Below are 23045 nucleotides of genomic sequence, written 5' to 3'. Positions count from 1 at the left end.
CTGGCAAATACGAGTGCTTTCCAGAGCTCAACAGCAAAAGCATATTCGCCCTTGTTTCATCGATCTACAGTTCCTCTTCAACGGGAGGTCCTGCTGACATCTCAGGTGTGAGACTGAGACTGTCCCCGAATGTCGCGGTGGAAGTTGACTTCGACTCGGGAGCCGAAGGCCCCAGAACTTCGTTGATTCGACCAGAGGACTCGGCGATTCGACGTCTCAGGGCGTTTTCATCTGCTGTCGAGACACTGGCACGCTGCTTCTTCAACGGACTGCCAAAGAGCCCATCGGACAATTCCGCGGCGGGTTGAGAGTCGGAAGGCGCTGGTGCTGTAGCAGCGCCCTTGGGCGGTGTTGTTGAGCGTTCGGCCGGGGGCGTAGATCCGGATCCAGAAGCCGGGGTATCTGTAGAATCTCCGGCACTGCCTCCAGGTGGTTCGGCAGAATGTTGACGCTTGAGCTATGTAATTGTTAGCGACAAACACATGCATAGTTGGTGTGGTACCTACCCGAATCTTTCGCATGCTCTCTGCCAGCTCTCCCTGGCGTTTAATATCATCCGGAGACAAGAAACGGTCGTCATCCTTGGATTCTTCTTCGTCGGCCTTTCCAAGAATGGGATTGTCCGTATCATCGTCATCGCTATCCATGTCATCTTCGCTCTTCTTGCCCTTGCGCAGCTTGGCTTCTTCCCGGAAATTGAAGAATCCGACAGATCCGCCAGCCTTGATAGGTCCAAGATTTGCGAGATCCGCTTGTAGTGACTTGCGCTTCGTGGCAGCAGGCGTTTCGGGTGCCTTGCAATCTTTCAAGATGCCCATCTTTTGCAGTTGGCCTGTCTACATGTTAAAAATATCCAACAGTAAAGACACAAGGAATACTCACGTTCGCCTCGGTACATGAAAGTGAAAATTGCATAGGGCTTATCAGTCGGGTCAATGCCAGTGACTGTCTGCGTGCTGATTGTCTTAGGATCGAGTGTTTTGGGTTTGGCGAAACTCGTCGTGTGGTCAACATCGGCATCACCACCGCCATTGTTCTCTCCACCACCCTCCTCGTCGTCATGTGCATCAAACTGAGGCGAGTACTCTCCACGTTTGATCTCCCCCGAAGCCAGGACTCGGAACAAAGCAACCTTGATCTGTCCCGCTGTCTCCGGAATAGGGTCGTCGTCGTCAGAGTCGGAAGACAAATCATCGTCCGAAACATCCTCAAGAGGCGACTTCTCATCATTTCCGTATCGCATAATGCTCTTGGCCTTGGCGGGGTGGTTGGCTTCCATCTCCATGGCGGACTCACTCTCCTCGGCCTCACGCTTTATGCGTCGCTTCTCCATCTTTTGCCGGCGCCGTTCAATCTTGGCTGCCGCATCCTTACCTTCCAAATCTAGTCCATTCAGCCAGCGCTCCAGACCGACCTCGCGGAACAGGAATTCACGCTCGGCAATGCCCCCGCCTTCGGTGTTCGGCACACTGACCCAGCGCGAGTTGACCCAGGTCTCTTCGCCCCTTCGCAGTAGTGTAGCCACTTCTTCCTTTTGCCTGCCGTCGAAGTAGATGTATGCAGCAACAGTCTCGTTCGGCGAGTTCGTCAGGGCCTGGTAGGGTGCGACCGCTCCGGAGTATTGACCACGATCACCGGTCTGACCGGGCAACCCACCGACGACCTTTGGTTTCGGCGAGGGAGTGTCTGCGGTCGGCTTTGGGGTCGAGTAGGGAACATCTTGGCCGGGGTTGAGGAGGGTGATTGAAATAGCAAAGGTTGATTGTTCCGCCTTGCCGGTCCCCGATTCGGGGAGTTTGGGCGGAGGGACGGGGATGAAACAAGCTATCCGCGAAGCTCGGGACTGGCGTTGAATCGAATACTCTGAAATCGGCCCATCGGGCGTATGGATGCTCACGGCGAGACCCTTGAAACAAGGCATTGTGGGAGGGGTAAGTGGTGGGCCGTACTATGAAGAGGAAGAGTCCGACGCAGGTGCAAGGGCCAGGATTGCCCCGCTAAGAAATACAAAGGATTCGGGCAGGGAGAAGAAAAGGGTTTGACGCCGGATAGAGAACAAGCGGAGAGCTTCTTTCTTTAATTTTATTTTTTTCTTGAGAGGTGAGCGTTAGGCTATAGGGAGGCGGTCAAGGTGTGGGTTTCGACTCGGAGGAATCCAGCAGCCCACAGTAGTCCTCTGAGCTCCACTGCAGCTGCTGGTGTTTGTATTGGGAGGCCGTTCGAAAGGAGGGTCACGATGACGGCGATGTGGCTTTCTGGAGACCGGTGGGGGGTATCAGGTGCGGAAAACAATAAGTTGAAGTCCACGATCGCAAGGTTGAGGTAGGAATGACCAAGGAATGCCGAACAGAGCGCCTGTATGGGGAGACAGGAAAGAAAGAAAGTCAGGACCCCTGTGAGCTTGAGGGAAGATGAGGGGCGGAAGTGGACCAAAACATATCACGTCTGCGCAGACAACCCCGAACCCCACGTGATACACCTTAATGTTGCCTGCTTAGCTGCGATAAAGTGCCAAGTGACTTCGTGTTCATGACCCAAGAACCTTACTCTTGTCTTTTACATTCCTTTTGTATACCTCAGCTGAGTATACAGCAAAGGTCATGCTCAACTGTCATCATGCTCCACATCACCTGATTCCCCGGCAACCATGGATCCGTCGAACCAGTGGAGTCTCATACAAACCGTAAGACTTGATATCAGTCTCTTCAACAGATTTAAAAGCAATACCAGGTACTCCAGTCATGATGGCCAAAATTTGTAGTTAGTTACTGCTCAACTAAATCCAGGAAGCTCACAGAAAGACTAGCACCAGGACTAAGAGAAAAAAATCATATAAAACATTAACACTAGGGCCAAGTCCAAATTACGACTTCTCATGTTCAGATACGACACTAGTCGTCTGCACTCCCTCAACGACCTCGTCACCACTGGCAACGGTATCAAACTTATAAAGAGGTTCCAGCACAACATTCCTGCGGAAAATATAGCGCTTGAACCAGTAAGGAAGCGCCTTGGTAACCTGGTACTTCATATGAACGCGCGTAGGAACGGCAAAGATGTAATCGAGCTCTTCGAGGGTGCGCTGCTTTGTCTCAGGGACCCAGAGGAAGATCATGATGAGCGCAGTTACATTTAGACCACTAAAGAGCGAGCATTAGCCTTGTCCTGTATGATAGCACCAAGCAGAAAGTTCAAAACTTACGCATAGAAGCCAAATGCGCCGGTGGCTGTCATTGTGTTAAGCATAGGAGGGAATGTGATAGATAGCACAGCTGCCCATCCTAGACAGGTTGCCACAGCCCAAGACATGCCGACCTCTATAATCAAGGGTCAGTATCTCGATGAACCAATCAGAAAGATATAATACATACCACGATGAGAGAGGGGAAAGACCTCGGCCGAATATGTAAAAGGTACAGGCCCTTCACCAGGCGAGTAGAATGCAGCAAACAAGAAAACGAAGAACGCAATAGACGCCAAATGGGCCTTTCCCTCGGGTACCCAGAAGCAGAATGCAGCACCAAGCAGTGTCCATGTCATCTGCGGGAAGGTGAATAGCAACAGAGTCCGACGGCCATAAGTGTCGATCGTCCAGATGGCAGGGAAAGCAAATAAGAAGTTGACCAAGCCAAAGCCCCAGGAAGCAAAGAGAGCCTGGGTGTCATTTGCACCGGCATTGGAGAAGACAGTGGATGAATAAAAGGCCACAATGTTAATACCACACATCTGCTGGGCGATCATAACAGTAAAAGAAGCAAGAGTTGCACGGCGAACACGGGGAATAGTGAAAAGCTCGACGAAGCGCTTGACATAGTTGCTCTCGCCAATCAATCCCATCTCAATCTTGATCTGGGCGTGGATGTAGTAAAGATCACGAGCAGCCTGCAGGGGCGTATTACGGAGACGGCAGAGAGATCGGTACGCCTTGTCCATTTCGCCGCGCCGGATATACCAGCGAGGTGACTCAGGACAGAAGAAAACACCGATAAGGAGGGGGACAGCGGGAATAAAGGCCGAGCCCAGCTGCAGGCGCCATGAGAGAGCACCTGTATCTTTAACCGCAAGGTTTGCGCTGAATCCGAGGAAAATACCAAATGCTGTCCAGAGTTGCCAGCACATCACTAGACCGCCGCGAATAACAGCTGGTGTATTCTCGGCGCAAAAGATTGGGATTGTTGACGCCTTCAGTCCCATTCCAAGTCCGAGAAGCAGACGAGTCGCGAAGAGTTGTTCCCAGGTTTGGGTTACTGCTGAGCCAATGGGTGCAAGGACACAAAAGATAGAAGAGATGAAGATTGTTCCACGGCGGCCAAGAATGCGATTGAAAGGATCAGAGAGCCAGCAGCCGAGGACAGCACTGGCAATATAAGGAGCAGCATTAACGACACCGACAATCCATTGGTTTCGATAGGCGTTAGGATTGTCCGTTTCGGGGATACCAAATGCATCGGGGAATGAGAGATTTGCGCCGTTAGAGCCAGTCTGGTCCCAGCCTTGCACTGCTGCTCCAATGGAGCAGAGAATGATGGTGAAGTAGAGGGCCCTGGGCTGGCGCCACTTGTGAAGGGTCTCGTCACGCAGTGCGATCAGCTCGGTCTCGGTCAAGTCTGGTACTGACTCGAACTCAGTGGGAGAGCGGGCTACCAGGGCTCCTTTCTGTAGTTCTGGTAGAATGTCCGTCACGTTGAACTCCTGGGCAAACTGCTCGACGTCGCGTAGGACTTGGCTTTTGGTCAAGTCGGCCAGTGGGTTCTTGATCCTGCATGGTATTAGTTATTTGATGCTTGGTGTGGCATTGTTGCAAGCGAGTACTTAGGTGAACATACTTGGCGGACACATTGTTGTGAAGGTCGACTTGCTGGACGTATCCTTTCTCGGCACTGCTTTCATCGTTGCTCGAGCTAGAGGAAAGATCAGTATTAAGATGTGTGAGTTATATCTGCAACACTCACCGGTGGTCGCTGCCCACCTGGCTGATGCTCTCTTTCTCCATTTTGGAAATTGAGGATACCAAACTTAGGTTCACCTCTAGGGAGAATCAAGTCCTTCAAAGTGGACAAGGTTGAACTCGTGTTCCTCGTATAGCTTTGGGGTAAGAAAGAAAAGAACTGGAATAGTCACTGTTCAACCACTTCAGAAGTAGTGCCTGGATGAAAAGGAGATTCACAGTGACTGTACCATGTTGAGGGAAAATCCCCACCTTTATACTCATCCAAGGTAGCCTCTTGTGCCGCTAGACTAAATCCATGGGTTGAGATATGTCAGATCTACTTCCCAAAACGGATATCCGGGGTGTTGCGGGGTGCCCATGGGGAAATCTCGATTCCAGGAAGTTTGACCCGGACACCCTTATGAATGCTACATCGGCACTGAAAGCCCATCTGGAGCGAAGTGGTCCACTTGCCTTGCATCTGGCCCGTGAAAATGTTTTCGCTGTGGCGCTCCAAGTCAACCGGGATCCCGGTCAAGAAAGTCAAGCCCGTTTTGAGGCCGAGGGTAAACTTAATTTGGCCGAGTATTTTCTACGCTTCAGCATTTCTCCCAACTGCTCATGCGGCAAAAGGTATGCATATTCGAGTTCTGCAAGCCATTCAACCATCCAGCCATCCAACTTGACTCTGGTCTGACCAAAATCCCCACGGGCTTCCCAGTGAAAAGTTGGAAGGCGGGATCAGGATCGCCGCGCGTTCGGGCTGGCGTTTCCAGGCGACCGAACGCCACAATCGAGTGTAACAAAAAGGTCCGGACGTACTGCTTTGAGGTCGCCTTGCCAGGAGGCCTGAGCTATGATTTGCTAGAAAGTTTGAGTGGTGGTGGCTAACTAAAGCTAAAATAGGCTTAGCTCAAGCCAACCCCTGCAATATCGGCTTTGAGACTTGAACCCTCACGTGGCAGAAAACAAATGAATTCGACCGCATCCGGGCAGTTCAACATGAGAAGGTAACTACAACTACAGTACAATTACAATGTATGGTATCACCATTTTGAGTGACAGATAAGTGGAAATCCGGGGTTGTGCGGGGTACATTTCGACTTTTCGATCTGCATTGGGTTAAGCTCAGTACCGCAACCCACTTTCTCTTTTGATATCTCAGAATGTTTCGGAGCGTCACAGTCCGGCAAACCGTGGATCGTGCGGGAAATATCGAGCGACGCCTGGCGAGATCATTCTCGTCCCTGTTCGAGAACCTTTTTGCCGTTTTTTTTTTCGCAAGAGCCCGTGCCCGATCCTCAATCATGCCGATATTCTGCGAGCCGTGTGCCCCGTTAGCGTTACGGAGCTAGACGTCCGCAAAGGCTCAAACGGGCGCTGAATCGGGATACCCCACGCCGACGTCTCCCCATACAAGGGACGAATGATTGCTCTCACCAAAACGGAACATGGAAAGACCGCAACACGTCATCATTCGCAAGCTGCCATTTCCGGCGAGCTGAGGCTCGTGGGAACCCCATCCCGCAGTCTAAGCTCGTGGCAAAGCCATGTGGGGATCGACTGCGATTTACCCCAATCCGTCCACCCTTTGTGGTTTTGGGGATAGACTGATCTCTCACTCTACCCCAGTCATGACGCATTGACCGAACGATCTCCGAGTCATTGTCATACTTTCTATTTCCAGGCAAGACAATGCCGAAAACTGGCTAGTCCGTTATGCATATCGCCCCGGTTCCGGACTGGGAATACTCATCTATCCTATGACTGCTGCATTTGACATGTCAGGTGCAAAGCCATTTCGGTATTAACTGGGACTGCATTGATGATTGTTTGATTCAATGACGCTTTTTGATACAGAGTTTATGGGGATGTGGCATGGTAGCATTGTTGGTTGATCCTTTGATCTTGGTCCTTCTACTACCCAAGTATCATGCTGATCCCCTATCCTCCAGAAACAAACTGTTCTGGTGAGTGCCCACGATATCCATTATTATCTCTGATAGCGGTGTATAGCTCTATGTTTGGTGTGCCCTGCTGCAAGGGAGTAGCCTGCATGTTGCACTGCTTCCCCCTCTCGATTGTGGATGGCTATATTCTTACATTGATTGACAATCTAGGTACTCACTTATTCTTCTTGATGTGTACGTTGCATTGAGGTGAAAAGAACATGCTTGACTTTCGATCATTGCGTCTATTGCCCACACAGCTTCTCTTTGCGGTCTCATCTTGCTCACAACGTCCACATTTGATCTTGCCCTCACATCACCCAAGTACATTCCACTCGATTGGCAATCCTTTCACCCATTTTATTATCCGCGTGATTGTTTCTCCTCGTTCTTTGATGGCCTCGTCGATTGCACAACGAGCCCCTTCACAGACAACGGCGCCCAGCTTGCCATCACGGTCAAAAGATATGAGCTCCATAGTACTCGAGGAACACCATCCTAATCTCTGTGTGTGACTTGAACATCACGCTAGTGTCCAAAATAGTCAGACGAACCCGGAGTTGAGGAGCCTGATGCGATATGAGCCCGGAGAAGCTCCGCCCAGTCATGGCGCCCGACTGTAACACCGATGAAGATATCAATACTGGTAAAGACGACTTGGCAGACCATGACAAAACCGCTGATAGGAGGTCCGAGGTCGGTTCCATCTACGATAGCGTCAGCACGGGTCTTCCACTAGGCATTCGTAATCAAGGAGCTTGGCAAGACAACGACAGCCCTGGACTTGGTACAACTTGCTCTACGTGTCTTAAGCCACTGTGCTGAAACCTTGATCTTTGATTCTTGGATGGGCAACAAACGTTTGGGCGAGCGGGTCAGACGATCTCCGACGTTGACGAGATCGATGACTTGAAGATGACCGGTAATACCTACGCCTAAGGGGAGAAGAAGGATAGCCTCTGTGGTGAAAGTACCACAGGCCTATTAAAGCTACTAGCATAGGTATGTCTCTCTGGTGTCAGCTTTGGAAGCTTCTTGAGTCCTTCGAATGGTGTCATGAAAGTCTTCGTGGTCATGGGTCATAGGAGGAAACAGCACACCCATCACAATCAATGTAGGCTTACCTGGTCTATTAGGTTGGCTACGTGACAGATCTCCACTTACCAAAAAGCGGGTGGTGGCCCATTCGTGGTCACCTAGAATAACCAAGCAGCTTGAGAACGCAATATCAACCTGTGCAGAGGGGGAGGGATGATAATATGCGAGCTAGCAGAGAAACGAGGACAGAGAAAAGACACATCGAGCAGCAATGCATAGCGTGCAAACGTAGCCAAAGCCCCGTTACCAGCAGGATACAGGAGGTACGTGGTAACTCTTGCCCCGCTGGCTCAGCGGTATAGTGCGGGCTACTTTGAGATTCGTCCGAAAGTAGTTTCGATACGGTTGTGAGGAGAGCTCCCGGGTTCGAGCCATATGGAAGGCGATTTCTGTATTCATTTACAGATATCGGTGCGGTGCGATGCTTTAACGTCCAAGCCCGGCGTTACAGCATTCTTCCTGACCCGGCGGGATTCCCCTCCCTCACAGCAGGTTTAGACCTGGTTTGATTTAGCTGTGCTGTCACCTATTACAAAAGAGAGCTAGGGCCCATTTTTTACTATCTCATGTTTTTTTCTTTTGGTCTGACGGGTAGACCTTGATGCTATTCACAAATATTCCCCTTTTTGGTCGACATTCTGGAAGTTCGTACCTGAGCTAGCACTAATGTACGGGAACATGCTGGAATTATTTTCCACTCTTTCGAAGCTTGAAGGCTAGCATAGATTCCTCCTGGGTTCATTCCTTGTGGGCAAAAATGGGTTCCACGTTGACAACCCTCCCGAAACGGAAACCGCCGAATGACCTGCGCACGTGTGGCTGAAGCCCAGTCATCTTCCAAAGCTCCCCTGTATTCCTCTCCGCTTCTTGCAGCATCTCACTCGGTGTTACCTTGAGAAATCAATCACTCTTGCTGTTGATCTCCTGGATCCCCTCTGGTCTATCCCTTGTCTTTTCTTGCCAAGGATCCAACAGTATTGACCTCTTTCGACCCTCTAGTTCTTCTCGTGCTCCTCGCAGTGTCATGCTTTACAGTGTCTAGTTTCAATGAAATAGAAAGTAGTGACCTAGGATGTATCCATGGTCTGTCCCAAGGTGGGGCCTGGATTAGGTTTCGGAGTGTGCCCCACTATTTGAAGAGCCTCAACACCAAACCTCGCGTCCCCATTGTTTTCTATTCGATCCTTTTTGTATCTCTCTTGCCCGACTCTCTGTCTCTCCCCCCTATAGCTTTCCCTTTTACATAAATATCTCTGTGTTTCTTTCATATCTCTCTATTTCTTAAGATTTACGTTATAATGTACCAAGTTCTGTTCGGAATCTGACATTACTAGCACATACATATCAGAAACCAATATAGCAGCCAAGGGCGTCCCTGGCCGAATGGAAGAGTCTAGGGTCGGCTTCAATTTGGTCTTTGCCGACCCCGCGCTTATCGAGGGGGAGCTCGACCACGTCATTAGCGCGAGCTCCACGAATGAGTACGTCCTGAGCTCCTCTGGGGAGCCGTGAGGCAACCCCAAAAACTATCAGGCCGCGTTATCCGAAGAGGAAGGTCATGAGAGATACATCTCTCTCTTCTGGTCTCTTAACTGACTAGCTGTGAAGACAAGACCGGACCTCCGCCTCATTACGATGAAGCTCCAAAACAGATCCTCAAAACCTACGTACAAAGACTACAGAGATATGATACGGACTCCGATACCTGAAGCGATATGACGATATTGGCATTATTCTCGGCAAGATGGCTGACCTCCGATTCATGGCGTATGCCGACGCCTCTCATGCACACTGGCATAACGGCAAACCCACCGAAGGCATGGTGTGGTGGTTTGCCGGAGCTCCGATCGTGTAATCACCAGCGAGGCAGGCCGAAGCTGGTCCGAAATCGCAAAGGTGTGCGCGCGTCTTTCTAATTGAAGCTATGGGTTGCTGATCTCTGTTTCTCGTCCATCGCGGACCTTCCCAACCTGTACTGAATGTAGTGTTAAGGAAAAAGTAACACAAGTACAAGGTACGCGATATAAGGTATCCCTGATAATATGACGTGTCTCAGTTACGCTTCCTGCAAGACATGCACTACGCCGAATTTGCCGAAGACGAGGTATGATCCCGAGTTCTATGATGTTCGCGCACCACACGCTGATGTCGCACAGACCATGAAGCTTCGAGAGGCAATCAAGGAGTATGAGAAAGCAGATTCTCGTGGCAGCATCCAACTCGACACATATGGAGGGGCTCACCGTCTATCGGGTATTTTGTATCTAAAACAGGGTCAATCCATTTGCTTTGGTAACATATATCAATTACATACTGTATTCAATCAGTTACAACTCCCATGGTTGATTACAAATAGGTGCAAGGTGCAAATCATATACATGTACTTGTGTTTAGATAGGTGACGTCATAGCCGACCGATAGCTCCGAAGTCCGTGGGAGCTGACAAATGGACGCGGAAGTATATAGCGGAATTGTTTTGCAAGCAGCTTTATCTTTCCCCCAATGTTCTCTCGCAGCTTAAGAGCAGCATCTCGACTCCCCAAGGTTTCATCTACATTTTCTCCTTATTCCACAATGTCTTCTAACATCACGCTCTACACCTGGCCCACGCCTAATGGCATCAAGGCCTCCATTACCCTCGAGGAACTCGGTCTTCCTTACAAGACTGAGGGAATTAACATCAGCACCAATGTTCAGAAGGAAGAGTAAGATCCCGAAGAAAGCATATTGTGACAACATGCTGATAAGAGTTACCTTGCAGCTGGTTCCTAAAGATTAACCCCAACGGCCGAATCCCCGCTCTCCTCGATGGCTCACAGCGTGTCTTCGAGAGCGGTGCGATTATGATCTATCTGGTCGACAAGTACGACACCGATCGCAAGATCAGCTACGCCCCGGGAACCCCTGAGCATGTCGAACAGACCTCCTGGTTGATGTTCCAGATGGGCGGTCTTGGACCTATGCAGGGTGCGTGTTGACAGATCAAGCCATCTTACCACACCTATCTAATAATATTCAATAGGTCAAGCCAACCACTTCCGTCTTTTCGCTGGCGCGCGCTCCGACTATGGTATTAACCGATACATCGAAGAGACGAAGCGACTTTACTCTGTCCTCGAATCTCGCCTCAAAGAGAGCCCTTACCTCGCAGGCTCAAAGTACACTATTGCTGATATTGCGAACTTTTCCTGGGTTCGAAATGCTCCTGTCTCTTTGGAGATTGATTTGTCCGAATTCCCCGCGCTGAAGAAGTGGGTTGACGAGATTAATCAGCGTCCTGCTGTGCAGAAGGGTGTGGATGTTCCGCAAACTGGCAGGACTCCTGAGCAGTTGGCTGAATTGTTCCAAAACTGTCGGGCCAAGATTGATGGTATGACCAATTCGGATAAGCACTAATTGGACATAGCTGGGAAAGTTAGCTGGGGAACTCACAGATCTATTGTTTGACTAAACATTCCTTGTTTCTGATTTGAGGTCTCACTTTCGTCGCCCGAGTTTACAAATCTGCTATAGGAGAAATTATTCACTAAATTTTGATCAATCCAATCTAGATGATCTCAAATAGGACACTGTTGTTTGAAGCGTTGTCCTTACAGCTATAAGGGGGCTTATCTCAACGAAATAAAGCTAAATCAGTATCCAAAGAAGACATAAAATCACCGAACTCTCCAAGTCAAAAACGAGGCCTGGTGAGATGAACGCTATATTATATTCCCCAGGCATAACGTCAGTACCTGATAACCACTTGTTCCACTATCCCTCTATACCCACATGCCTCCGCATTTCCTTTGAATAATCGCTCCACCAGGAAAGGATCCTTTCTACACCAGTCAAACACTATTCCTACCCATGGGTCGATACCCACCTCTCCAAATCTTGTGTGGGGCCAATCAGTTGCAAAAACAACTCGAATATTTCCTGCAACTTTCAATATCTCAGTGGCAACACGCTCTAGATCACTGATATCATGCAGGTTGCTGATTCTGTACGGTGCGGAAAGTTTCACGAAGGTGCTTCCTTTTTCGGAGACCCACCAAAGACTGGAATCCTGGTAGAGTGTATGAGTCTCGGGTCTGTGCGTAGACTGTCTGTCAAAGACTTGTCGTTTGACTGGAGATCTACTCGTATTCCTCGAGGACCCATTCCATGCCACTTGTGCAGCTGGGAAGGGGAGGTTGATGCCACGTCAAAGGTAACGGCCCCACGGGCATCCAGCAGGAAGAAACTTATCATTGCCATAGATGGAAGACTGGACAAGAACAATGTTTGATGTGCTCATGGAGGACTCAAAAGAAATGGCATGGTCAAGATTGTGTGGTTTTGTTAGTGAAAGGCTGTAGATGTATGGTTATGTCTGCTGCTTCAGCTATATGTCCAAATGTGCCGCTGCCAAATCCATAAGTCTTAGCCAAATAAGCTCTTAACTTATTTAGCTATGAGACTGGTCTCGCTAAGTCGAGGTCATAACACCCACCCTCCCAATGGGAGACAAAAACTATCATAGTGAGAAATAGAAAGGCCATCAAATACATCAGCTGTATCCTGAACGTTGCTTCATATCCCAGAGTAAGAAACACACACTGGGAGACAACAGCTGCCAAGGAAAATTTACAACGAAGCCTTTGGGGCTGAGGTGGTTACTCTTCTCGGCCAACCTCCGAAGGACACCCCTTCCCCAGATTAACATCCCTGCAAGTTCCCCAATCTCCACGGAAAATCTCATCGCGTATTTTTATTAGGATCCCCATCGCCAAGTCGAGGACATAGCAGTAACTATGGAAATTATACGCCATGTTATCGCAGTAGCTCGTATACTCGGTCAACTTCCGTTGAACCCCCTCTACATTGACTAGGCCGACTCGGCATAGTCTGAAAAAAGACATTATCTCTTTGGTCACTCTGGATTGTACAGGGGGGGTCGTTGGCTGTCTTGGCTCAGTAAGGGATCTGATCCCTTCAGTTACTAGTACCTTCGCACCTTCATTCCCACGAGCAGACCAATCCGCGGGCGTTGTCGGCAGATGTAGCAGCGTAATATTCGTCGTTTCCCCTCTTGTGGTCGAAACTCTGAAGCGAAGCCTCCAGAGTTCGTGTAGCTAGTTCGTAATCCATGTCAATCCCCGCGTGGGATATTGTCGCTTGCAAGCTTTTTCCCACATCCGGAGGATATAAAGGTGCAAAGGTGTACATTCAATCATCCCGATATTCCTTCACCCGATTTGCAGGCGACAGACCTCAAATACGCTTTTTCCTCTGCACTTCAAGGGCATGTATTTATCGTGCTAGTCAGCATGCCTCTCTTCAATCGTCTGGGGCTGGCCGACACTCCTCGGGAGGTCTTCAATTATCGGCTGTTTTGGTCTGTGGGAGTCTTCGGTGTGTATACCGGTAAAATTTCGGTACTCGTTGCTAAAAAGAAAATTATTATAGGTATCCTTGGAGCGGGTAGAGGAATTGACGAGGGCCTAGTTGGTGGCATGATCACGATGCGAAGCTTCAAAGACGAGTTTCCATTAGAAGTAGGTTCTGCTGAAGAGATTGCCAACCGCGAGTCCACTATCACAAGTATGGTGCAACTTGGCTCTATCGGCGGTGCTCTGTTGGCGTTTCTTCTGTGTGATCGAATTGGTCGTGTGAGGTCACTTCAAGCTCTCACCCTACTTTGGGGCATCGGCTTCGTGATTGTCATTACCAGCTTTGGCAACATTGGACAGATTCTCGCTGGCCGCTTTTTGGCCGGCCTCGGGGTTGGTATGACCACTGTGGTTGGCCCGACATATTTAGCAGAGGTTGCTCCAAAGGCAATTCGTGGTATGTTGACAAATATATTTGCTGGTGCTGTGTACTTTGGTGTCATGGTTGCCTATTTCGCGAATTGGGGTTGCTCTGAGAATATCTCGGATGCTTCGCGTTCTCAGTGGGTTATTCCGCAATCGATTCATATCATGTTCGCAGGGTATGTAACTCCTGTCTATAACTTGTCCCATGACATCCCGCAGACTGACATATTTTTGGATGTTAAAGAGTCATCTTCCTTGCATCTTGGACCGTCCCAGAGAGTCCTCGCTTCCTTGTAATGAAGGGAAAGGATGAAGAAGCTCTTACGAATCTTTGTACACTACGTCAGCTCCCTATCGATCATCCGAGTATCAGTTCTGAAATTCTCGATGTCCGTGATCAGCTGGAACGGGAACAGGAAAGCACCCGAGGCTCTTCATTCTACGGCAAATTAAAGGAACTTGTCACGGTCCCGGCAAACCGCTACCGTTTGATGCTGGGCATTATGTCGCAGCTACTCGGGCAATGGTCTGGCGCGTCAGCAATTACCATTTACGCAACCAGCTTCTTCGCTGCACTTGGTAAAACTGGCAGAAGCGAACAGCTTTTCGCCACATGCATCCTTGGTGTTGTTAAGTTTTGTTCCGCCTACATTTGTGCATTCTTCCTCGTTGATTTCTTCGGCCGTCGTCGCTCCCTTTACACGGGAATCCTATTGCAAACCGTTTCAATCTGCTATATTGCCATTTACCTGGCCAAGGTTCCTGCTTCGGCGCATGTTGATGCTGATACAGGCGGCATTACGGGGTCTGCTAAACGCGCGGGTATTGGCGCCATCGCAGCTATCTATCTTTCTGGCTTTGGCTGGGCAATGGGTTGGAACTCATTCCAATATTTGGTCAACGCGGAAATATATCCCAGTCGACTGCGCGCCATTGGCTCATCCCTCGTTATGTGCATCCATTTTGCCAACCAATTCGGCAACACAAAGGCTGTTCCTAGCATGGTCATTTCCATGACGAATTACGGCTTCTTTTTCTTTTGCACTGCAGTTTGCGTCCTGGGCTTACTGTGGGTTTGGTTCTTTGTTCCTGAGACTGCAGGAAGGAGTCTTGAATCAATGGATGCATTATTCTCCCTGCCTTGGCACCAAATTGGCCGCCATGGGAAAGACCTTTCTCCTGGCGGTATTGACCACTTCAACGAGAATGATTTAGAGAAACCCACCGTGGTTCACCGCGATTGATAGTGGTGTAGGTTGATCTAGAGTTTGTCAAGCGAGAAATTTAAATTCATTCGTCACTTAACTTTACCGAGAAAACATATCCTAGATAATACAGGTATCCAAGGTACCAAAGTAAAGCCGAGAAATAGCTACGTTGACTTCGCCCAGCCTCTAATCTATCTCATCGTTCAATCCTAGTATATCACGTGTCTGATCTCTGGCCAAGATTCTTATGACGCGGTCTTTGGGAGCCATAACAGTCATTTTCTCAAACATACGAGCTAGGAAGGGTTCCACGATGCTTCACTGAGGTATATCTTCGTGTTAGTGATGGTGAGATTATCAAGTTGAACACCTATACTGACAATGTACATCCTAGGGTATTCCCTTTCCCTCTCTTTTTTGCCCTTGCGTTTGCCCACGTGTGTGCAATTACGAAAGGTTCCTTTGTCTTCTACAAAAACAGTCGCGGCTCCCTAGAGAGCAGATCTCCTGGGCATAATGGGCTGGTTGCAGAGGCTGTTTGGTCAAGATCCCACTACATCTGAAGCAAATGGAGAGGAGAAAGCGAAGAAGTATCGGAGCAAAGAACACAGCCGGATGGTTCGTGAACATGAGAAAGAGTTAAGCGGACGATCAAATGACAGGTTCACATGGGACTCGGTGGGCGTGAACTTGAACCAAAGTACAATCCGCAAAGAGATGAGCATGAGATGATTGCGGGCAAGACGCCATGATTTGGGCGGGAGTATATGTTCTATAGGCTGTTATAAAAGCCTCGAGAGGCTTAATCGCGTCAGATCAATATCTTAGTATGATATACTAGAGTGAACAGTCATATTCGAATACACATCGGCTTGTAGCCCAGGTTAAGATACAGTAGTAGACTGCATCATCAATCATCCCCCTTGGTAACTTAACATGGTATATATTCATGTGACCGAGTCGACGACATGGAATGTACTGCATTCATGTTAAAGCAGTGTAAAGCAAGTTAAACACTGTCGACCTAACAAACATCATCAGCCTCACTCGGAGATTCCCCGGACTGGGGAAGAATAGGCGCAACTCCGATCTGATCAATCCGCCGCTGCTGAGTGGTCGAACGCCGAGGAACGCGGGGTCCACTGGGTTCGGACTTGAGTGCGAGTTCCTAGCTCGGCTGTGTGTTTTCTTCCTCAATTCCTCTTTCTTTCTTGTCTTGTGTTCTATCATACTATATTTCACAATGGATCCCTCGAACCCAGAGTCTTCGCTGAGCGAGGCCAAGTACATCAACTTCCCTTCTCTGCCCGCAGACGCGAAGCATCCGGATGGCTCCCCCGCACTCAATCGCTATTCCCACACAATCACCAAGGATCATGATTTTCCCGGCGCAAGGGTAGGTCAGAATATACAATGCTAGGCTGGATAATGCTAACTTGCTACAGGCTATGCTCTACGCTGCCGGTGTCCCCGACAAGGAAGCAATGGCCAAGAGCCCGCACGTCGGAATTGCCTCAGTATGGTGGGAGGGTAACCCATGCAATATGCATTTGCTGGACTTGGGCAAGACTGTCAAGAAGTCAGTGATGGAAAAGGGCATGATTGGATGGCAGTACAATACCATTGGTGTCTCGGATGCGATCACTATGGGCAGTGAAGGTGACATTGCGAGAGACCTCAAGTTTGATGAAGAAACACCGCTGATCCCTCTCTAGGAATGCGATTCTCTCTTCAGACCCGAGAGGTCATTGCCGACAGTGTTGAAACCGTTACCTGTGCTCAATACCACGACGCCTGTGTTGCTATTCCCGGGTGCGACAAGAACATGCCCGGGGTTGTGATGGGTATGGCTCGCCACAACCGCCCCTCGATCATGATCTACGGTGGAACTATTGCTATTGGTTACTCTGAGCACCTCCGGAAGCCTATCAATGTCTCGACTTGCTTCGAGGCTGCCGGTGCCTACGCCTACGGCACCCTGCGCCAGCCCGAAGATGGCGGTGACACAAGCAAGACCCAGGATGAGATCATGGATGACTTAGAACAACACGCTTGCCCTGGTGCTGGTGCTTGTGGTGGTATGTTCACAGCGAATACCATGGCTACTGCCATTGAGTCCATGGGTCTCTCTTTACCCGGTTCGTCCTCTACGCCTGCCGAGTCACCGTCCAAGATGCGTGAGTGTGTCCGCGTTGGGGAGGCCATCAAGATTTGCATGGAGAAGAACATCAGACCCCGAGACTTGCTGACCAAGCGGTCATTCGAGAATGCCCTGGTGATGACCATGGCCCTGGGTGGTAGCACCAATGGTGTGCTTCACTTCCTGGCCATGGCCCGGACGGCCGGTGTCAGTCTCACCTTGGATGACGTCCAGCGGGTCAGCAACAAGATTCCCTTCCTTGCCAATCTTTCCCCTAGTGGCAAATACTACATGGCCGATCTCTATGAAATCGGTGGTATCCCATCTGTCCAGAAGCTGCTCATTGCAGCCGGTTTGCTAGACGGGGATATCCCCACTGTGACAGGCAAAACTCTTGCCGAGAACGTGGCTTCCTTCCCATCCCTGCCTGAAGGCCAGGATCTGATTCGCTCCTTGGACAACCCAATCAAAGCGACCGGCCACATCCAGATCCTGCGTGGTAACCTTGCACCAGGCGGCGCAGTCGCCAAGATTACCGGCAAGGAAGGTCTCCGATTCAGCGGCAAGGCCCTCGTCTTCGACAAGGAGTACCTGCTCAACGAGGCCCTCAATGAAGGTCGCATCCCTCGCGGTGAGAACCTTGTAATCATTGTGCGTTACGAGGGCCCTAAGGGCGGCCCGGGAATGCCGGAACAGCTCAAGGCTAGTGCTGCCCTAATGGGAGCCAAGCTAACAAATGTGGCTCTGATCACCGATGGACGCTACTCAGGTGCCAGCCACGGCTTCATTGTTGGGCACATTGTGCCCGAAGCCGCTGTGGGTGGCCCGATTGCGTTGGTCCGTGACGGAGATATCGTCACCATTGATGCTGAGACCAATACACTTTCCATGGATGTATCAGATAAGGAGATTGAGGAGAGACGCCTCCAGTGGTCACCCCCTACACCGCAAATCACTCGCGGTGTACTGGCCAAGTACGCCCGATTGGTTAGTGATGCGTCGCAAGGAGCGATGACTGATCTGTTTTAAGGGGCTCATGGAGTTCGGATGAGAAGCCCCCTGAGTATAGTATGTAGCATGTTAACGTTTCTACGATCCACAAATAGCCACTTTGCCGTCTTCTAGAAAACATAGAAAGATCCATAGTTGTTGATGGGATCTTCGGAGCCCCGCTTGAGATTGGCCAGTAGAGAATCAGCAGCTACCCATGCCGCCGCTGACGAGCCGAATGGGTTCGATTGACATATCTAGAAATAGCGTCGGGGTAAACAAGGAAAAGGAGATGTTATACACGGCTTATACTCATGGTACATCGACACCCATAGTAACTGCCATAGTAACTCAAGTCACTCGAGGCGGCCCACCAATGGATGACTCACCCCCACGCCGTCCGTCCCGAGGCTGTGAGTGGCTGAGCCGTTACTCTCTTTGCTTTTTCTTCCTCACTTTTCAACGTTGACGATCTCGCCCTCCTTATTGGCCTCGGGCTCTTTGCGCTGTATCCAAAGAGCATCGGGTGCGTTCTCGCGTGGTGAGTGAGAACCCTGGGGGCTCTGCAGAGTCCAGGTCCAGGCCCCTCCGGGGTGTACTTAATCGCCATGGGGTCCGATACCATCTCGGCCCTCTACGACTCCTTGACTTCCCAACCCAACAAAACAGGAATCGCGGCTGTCCTGCGATTTTATCACTCGGTTCGCGCGACTGCTGAAAACGCTTCCTTTTCCTCCATCGCCAACTTCCTCCGCGGCTTGTACCGCAATGACACCGTGAACTGGGGTCAGGTTGTGTTCTTGACTACCTGTGTGATCGCAATGGCTGGGTGTGGACTGTTGTCGTCTCTGGTGAGGCGCAAGTGCTCGGGTTCTGGAGGTTCTCGTGCGCAGCGCCCTTCCTTACGCAAAAGCTTAACCAAGTCCTCGTCGAAGACCCTCAGTTCTTCTTCGGAGGATGACTACGAGGATGAAGACTATGACAGCAATGCATCGTTGCGTCATGGCACCAATCCTAACTATAAACCCAAGGAGGACTGGCTCTCTGAGCCTCAGAAGCAAAGTTCTGATGGTATGTCATGCAATGCAAATCTTCCACTGCGACTCTATGATCTGACTAGCCTGCAGCACACAAGACAGACCCGGGTATTCTCAGGAAATTCACTACATACAACTCTTACACTACCTCCATCGCTACCTATCCCGCTATCCGCACGTTCTACAGTCCTCATCCACACCTTGCTCGACTGCCTACCAAACCTACCCCCGTACCGCTCCTTGTGGTTATTCATGGGCTAGGCGGATCTCTCGCACAATTCCATCACCTCCTTACGAGTCTATCTAATGTTGGATCCTGCTTCGGAATTGACCTACCCGGGTGCGGACTGTCCAAGTTTGCACCTACGGATTGGAATGCATACACAGTGGAGGCACTGTCTGAATTACTGGTCGAGGCGATTGAACAGCACCGAGACCGGGAGTCCGGTCAGCAAGTCGTTTTGATTGGACACAGCTTGGGCTGTTCTTTGTCCGCTCTGATAGCTTCGTCGACTTCATCCATCGGGGCAAAGTTAAAAGAGCACATCATCGGACTTGTCGCTATTTGCCCTCGAGCATCACCTCCATCGGCGGACGAAACCACTGTTTTCCGCCGATTGCTGCATGTTCCCGGTCTGATTTTTGATCTCTGGCGCCGCTGGGACCGACGCGGAGGCGAACAGAGTGCCAGCGTCGCCAGAATGGTCGGCAGCGATGCCGATATTGAGACACGAGATCTTCAGGTGCGATTCAACAAACAGAGCAAAACTCCCGTTTGGCGACGCATGGCCTGGGGTACTCTCCCCACCTACGGTAATGATGGTCAGCCGATTGGTGGACTTCCTGGCGAAAAGGTCTGGGCGGGAGTCCACATGCCGATTCTCCTGGTCGCGGGAGAAGCAGATGCGGTTACCAAACCGATTGAGGTGCAGAAGCTTTTGAAATTCTTTGGTGATGCTTCGGCCCAAACAGCGATCGATGTCACTGAAAGCAGCATCGTCCCAGATGCATCGCGAGTTCATGACCAAATGTCAACTCCAGCTGATGGCTTTGTGAGTGAAAAGCAGTTCGGACTTGGATTCGCCGCCGAGGAGAAGGGATTGGAACAGAATGGCCAGTTGGGTGCCCGCAAGAGATTGGTCAAATCAGCTATCCTGCCTGCACCTGCAGCTCATGCACTCCTCTACGACCGAGCAACCTATCGCACCCTTGCAGGAATTATTCAAGATTTCCTCTCATCCCATGTTGACAAGCGCCTTGGCCTCGGCTGGCAATTGCAATTCATGAACACATCTGGAAAGTGGGACGTCAAGAACCTTGCCAAGTGGAAGAAGGTTGCCCCAGTCTCGGAGCGGATTGCTGACACCTTTGCTGCACTCAAGATGCTGCGTGAGGTCGACGAGGAACATAACCCTGTGTTATTCTCGGCCCAGTACCGCGATCGCATCCACGCTGTCATTGACATCAGTCATGAGAGTCCGGTCTACAATCCGGCCGAGATGGAGAAAGGTGGCATTCGCTACTGCAAGCACCCGACTGTGTCTAAGATTCCTCCAACCCCAGATGAGACGCGCGACTTCATTGCCCTGGTCGATAGCCTGCAAAGGGAGATCGATGATAAGATGGAGAAGCGCGAGGACAAGACTTTGCCTCGTCCATTGGTTGGAGTCCACTGCCATTATGGCTACAATCGCACCGGGTTTTTAATTGCTTGCTATCTCATCGAGCGTCTTGGCTTCGGTGTGCAGCAGGCAATTGATGAGTTCAACCGGTGTCGCCCACCAGGCATCCGACACGGTCACTTTGTTGACACACTATTTGTACGGTATTGCGTTGGGCTGAAGAGAGCACCCACGCTGTAATTTGATTCTTTTTTGGCATGGATACAGGAGCGAGGGTTTCAGGTTCAGGCATTGGGAGATGGGTTATTGTTATTTTATTTTCTTATAATAATGAGTAATGACAACTGGCACGATAGACATGTTAACGTGAGCTTGAAAGTAAGTTACTGAAGTGTAACATTAACGTCAAATTTAGTTGCGTAGAATTATATGGTGCCTGTAAATGCAGGCATCAATTGAGGGCTATTGCTGCCCGACCCGTCAGGCCACAATCAATCACATGACCTGGTTTAGGGTACGGCTAACCCAAAAAGGACAAGCGAACGGCACACAGACCCAACCCGCCCAGCGTTGTGTGTGTCTTGAAATTTTGAGCGACTCTTCGACTTCGACCCTGCCCACCTCGACGCCCAACGCCTCTCTCTCTCTAATCCCTACCCTTCGACCACTCGACAAGTCGCCAAAATGGGTGGTGTTACCGTTCGCGATGTGGACGTAAGTGTCCTGCTCGATTTTAGGTGATCGGCTCACCAGGTCTCCTTTGCGTGATGTGGACGGTTCGTTTCTGGATGCACGGAATCACAAACTCGATCGAATATTATCGCCATGATGGAAATAAATCGCATGAAATACAAAGCAGGCGCCGGTTTATACTGTTGTCTTCAGGAAAATATCAATATTGAAGGACATGCATGCTTGTTTTGGCGGGACCAAATCTTCAATGGATTCATCCATCAATCAGTATTCTATCTAGGATACTCGATGCGAGGGACTACATGCTGGCAAGAACATACGACAATGTGATGAACTGCAACCAGAAACGAACCCGACCATCTGCAAAATTGCAGACTCTGACCGATCCACACATTTTGCAGAAAGCCGTGGCTAACATGTCTCTTTTCACTCCTACAGGCGCAGAAGTTCATCTCTGCCTACTCTGCTTTCCTGAAGCGTCAGGGAAAGCTCCCCATCCCCGGCTGGGTTGACACTGTCAAGACCTCTGCCTCCAACGAGCTTCCTCCCCAGGATGCTGACTGGTACGACCACACAAAATCCATTTGCAGCAGAACAGCCAATTGACATTCGATTCCGTGACAGGTTCTACGTCCGCGCCGCCGCCTGTGCCCGCCACATCTACATGCGCAAGACCGTTGGTGTCGGCCGCCTCCGCAAGGTCCACGGCTCCACCAAGAACCGTGGTGCCCGCCCCGCCCACCACGTCGATGCCTCCGGCTCCGTCGACCGCAAGGCTCTCCAGGCCCTCGAGAAGATCGGTGTCCTCGAGACCGATGAGGAGAAGGGTGGCCGCCGCATCACCCAGTCCGGCCAGCGTGACTTGGACCGTATCGCTAAGACCACCGTCGATGAGGAGGAGGAGTCTGATGAGGAATAAACGTATCGCAACAGGGCTTTTAATAGTTCGGGGATAAGTCGTTTGTTTTTGTGGTTTTGCTTCCCGCTACGGCGTCGCTGCAAAAATTGGAAATGACGGCACAAAAATAAAAATTCGGAGCTCGGTCCCGTGCGCGACTTTACGTTTGTTTCTTACTTGTTTCCTATTCCAACACCTTTTTTTATCACACCATCTGACGACCAGACGGGGCTAGCGGAGAGAGATATGGGGGTGGAGAGTGCATGAGGAGAGGCATCAAATCCGGAGACCTGAACGAGAGAGAAGAGTGGACGAGACGGTCTTTCCAAACCTCCCCTCTTTCTGTCGAGGCACTTGACTTGTGCGGTAGACGGGAGGGGATCTTTTTTCCCTTTGACATGTTTTATGATCTCCCCTCACCTCTTTGACCCGACCTACCCTACGGCGTCTTTGTTCCTGTTTTCTCTCGCGGTCTCCTGGAAATAAAGAGCATGTCTGAAACACTTCAAAACCGTTCAATCTCTCCTGTCGTAGGCGTAGATCTAGTCTCTGGTACGTATAACTTATTACTATCCCGGACTCGTATATCGTCGTCCAAAACCTCGGTATGTCCGGATTGTATTAAATCATCGGGGAATTCCATAGCTTGGCCGTTGTCATATGTACAAATCTACTCAAATTCTATCTGACAACATGTAAT

At 50.2% G+C, this 23045-nt stretch overlaps 8 protein-coding genes across 8 annotated transcripts; 5 read left to right on the top strand and 3 right to left on the bottom strand.

Moving 5' to 3' along the window:
* Positions 1 to 64: 64 nt before the first annotated feature.
* On the bottom strand, positions 65 to 1921 carry PENARI_c001G09758 (uncharacterized protein; the record flags this gene model as incomplete). The annotated part of the gene is made up of 3 exons (XM_022626898.1): positions 65 to 457; positions 507 to 832; positions 883 to 1921. The coding sequence occupies 3 exons, from the start codon at positions 1919 to 1921 to the stop codon at positions 65 to 67; spliced, it is 1758 nt and encodes a 585-aa protein (XP_022493716.1).
* A 942-nt stretch (positions 1922 to 2863) lies between these two features.
* PENARI_c001G05689 (uncharacterized protein) lies at positions 2864 to 4993 on the bottom strand (the record flags this gene model as incomplete). Its single annotated transcript, XM_022626580.1, has 5 exons — positions 2864 to 3140; positions 3203 to 3317; positions 3372 to 4759; positions 4827 to 4901; positions 4953 to 4993. The coding sequence occupies 5 exons, from the start codon at positions 4991 to 4993 to the stop codon at positions 2864 to 2866; spliced, it is 1896 nt and encodes a 631-aa protein (XP_022493926.1).
* Positions 4994 to 7407: 2414 nt separating this feature from the next.
* PENARI_c001G11156 (uncharacterized protein) lies at positions 7408 to 8657 on the bottom strand (the record flags this gene model as incomplete). The annotated part of the gene is made up of 4 exons (XM_022627006.1): positions 7408 to 7586; positions 7740 to 7860; positions 8044 to 8075; positions 8630 to 8657. 4 exons carry the CDS (start codon positions 8655 to 8657, stop codon positions 7408 to 7410), a joined length of 360 nt encoding a protein of 119 aa, XP_022493367.1.
* A 1064-nt stretch (positions 8658 to 9721) lies between these two features.
* Positions 9722 to 10333, top strand: PENARI_c001G10762 (uncharacterized protein; the record flags this gene model as incomplete). The annotated part of the gene is made up of 4 exons (XM_022626974.1): positions 9722 to 9799; positions 10034 to 10081; positions 10134 to 10230; positions 10305 to 10333. 4 exons carry the CDS (start codon positions 9722 to 9724, stop codon positions 10331 to 10333), a joined length of 252 nt encoding a protein of 83 aa, XP_022493332.1.
* A 218-nt stretch (positions 10334 to 10551) lies between these two features.
* On the top strand, positions 10552 to 11373 carry PENARI_c001G03621 (glutathione S-transferase family protein; the record flags this gene model as incomplete). The annotated part of the gene is made up of 3 exons (XM_022626407.1): positions 10552 to 10682; positions 10739 to 10944; positions 11000 to 11373. 3 exons carry the CDS (start codon positions 10552 to 10554, stop codon positions 11371 to 11373), a joined length of 711 nt encoding a protein of 236 aa, XP_022493309.1.
* Positions 11374 to 13268: 1895 nt separating this feature from the next.
* PENARI_c001G08624 (sugar porter family MFS transporter) lies at positions 13269 to 15001 on the top strand (the record flags this gene model as incomplete). The annotated part of the gene is made up of 3 exons (XM_022626810.1): positions 13269 to 13353; positions 13408 to 13933; positions 14002 to 15001. 3 exons carry the CDS (start codon positions 13269 to 13271, stop codon positions 14999 to 15001), a joined length of 1611 nt encoding a protein of 536 aa, XP_022493992.1.
* Positions 15002 to 16208: 1207 nt separating this feature from the next.
* Positions 16209 to 18134, top strand: ilv3B (putative mitochondrial dihydroxy acid dehydratase; the record flags this gene model as incomplete). The annotated part of the gene is made up of 3 exons (XM_022626937.1): positions 16209 to 16361; positions 16411 to 16624; positions 16681 to 18134. 3 exons carry the CDS (start codon positions 16209 to 16211, stop codon positions 18132 to 18134), a joined length of 1821 nt encoding a protein of 606 aa, XP_022493511.1.
* Positions 18135 to 21438: 3304 nt separating this feature from the next.
* Positions 21439 to 22366, top strand: PENARI_c001G00548 (40S ribosomal protein eS19; the record flags this gene model as incomplete). Its single annotated transcript, XM_022626162.1, has 3 exons — positions 21439 to 21468; positions 21886 to 22010; positions 22072 to 22366. The coding sequence occupies 3 exons, from the start codon at positions 21439 to 21441 to the stop codon at positions 22364 to 22366; spliced, it is 450 nt and encodes a 149-aa protein (XP_022493637.1).
* Positions 22367 to 23045: the final 679 nt, after the last annotated feature.

This window comes from Penicillium arizonense (genome assembly GCF_001773325.1).
Source record: "Penicillium arizonense strain CBS 141311 chromosome Unknown PENARI_contig001, whole genome shotgun sequence".
NCBI classification, from domain to species: domain Eukaryota; kingdom Fungi; phylum Ascomycota; class Eurotiomycetes; order Eurotiales; family Aspergillaceae; genus Penicillium; species Penicillium arizonense.
The sequence above is the reverse complement of the archived record's forward strand: the minus strand, read 5'-3'. Positions and strand labels throughout refer to the sequence as shown.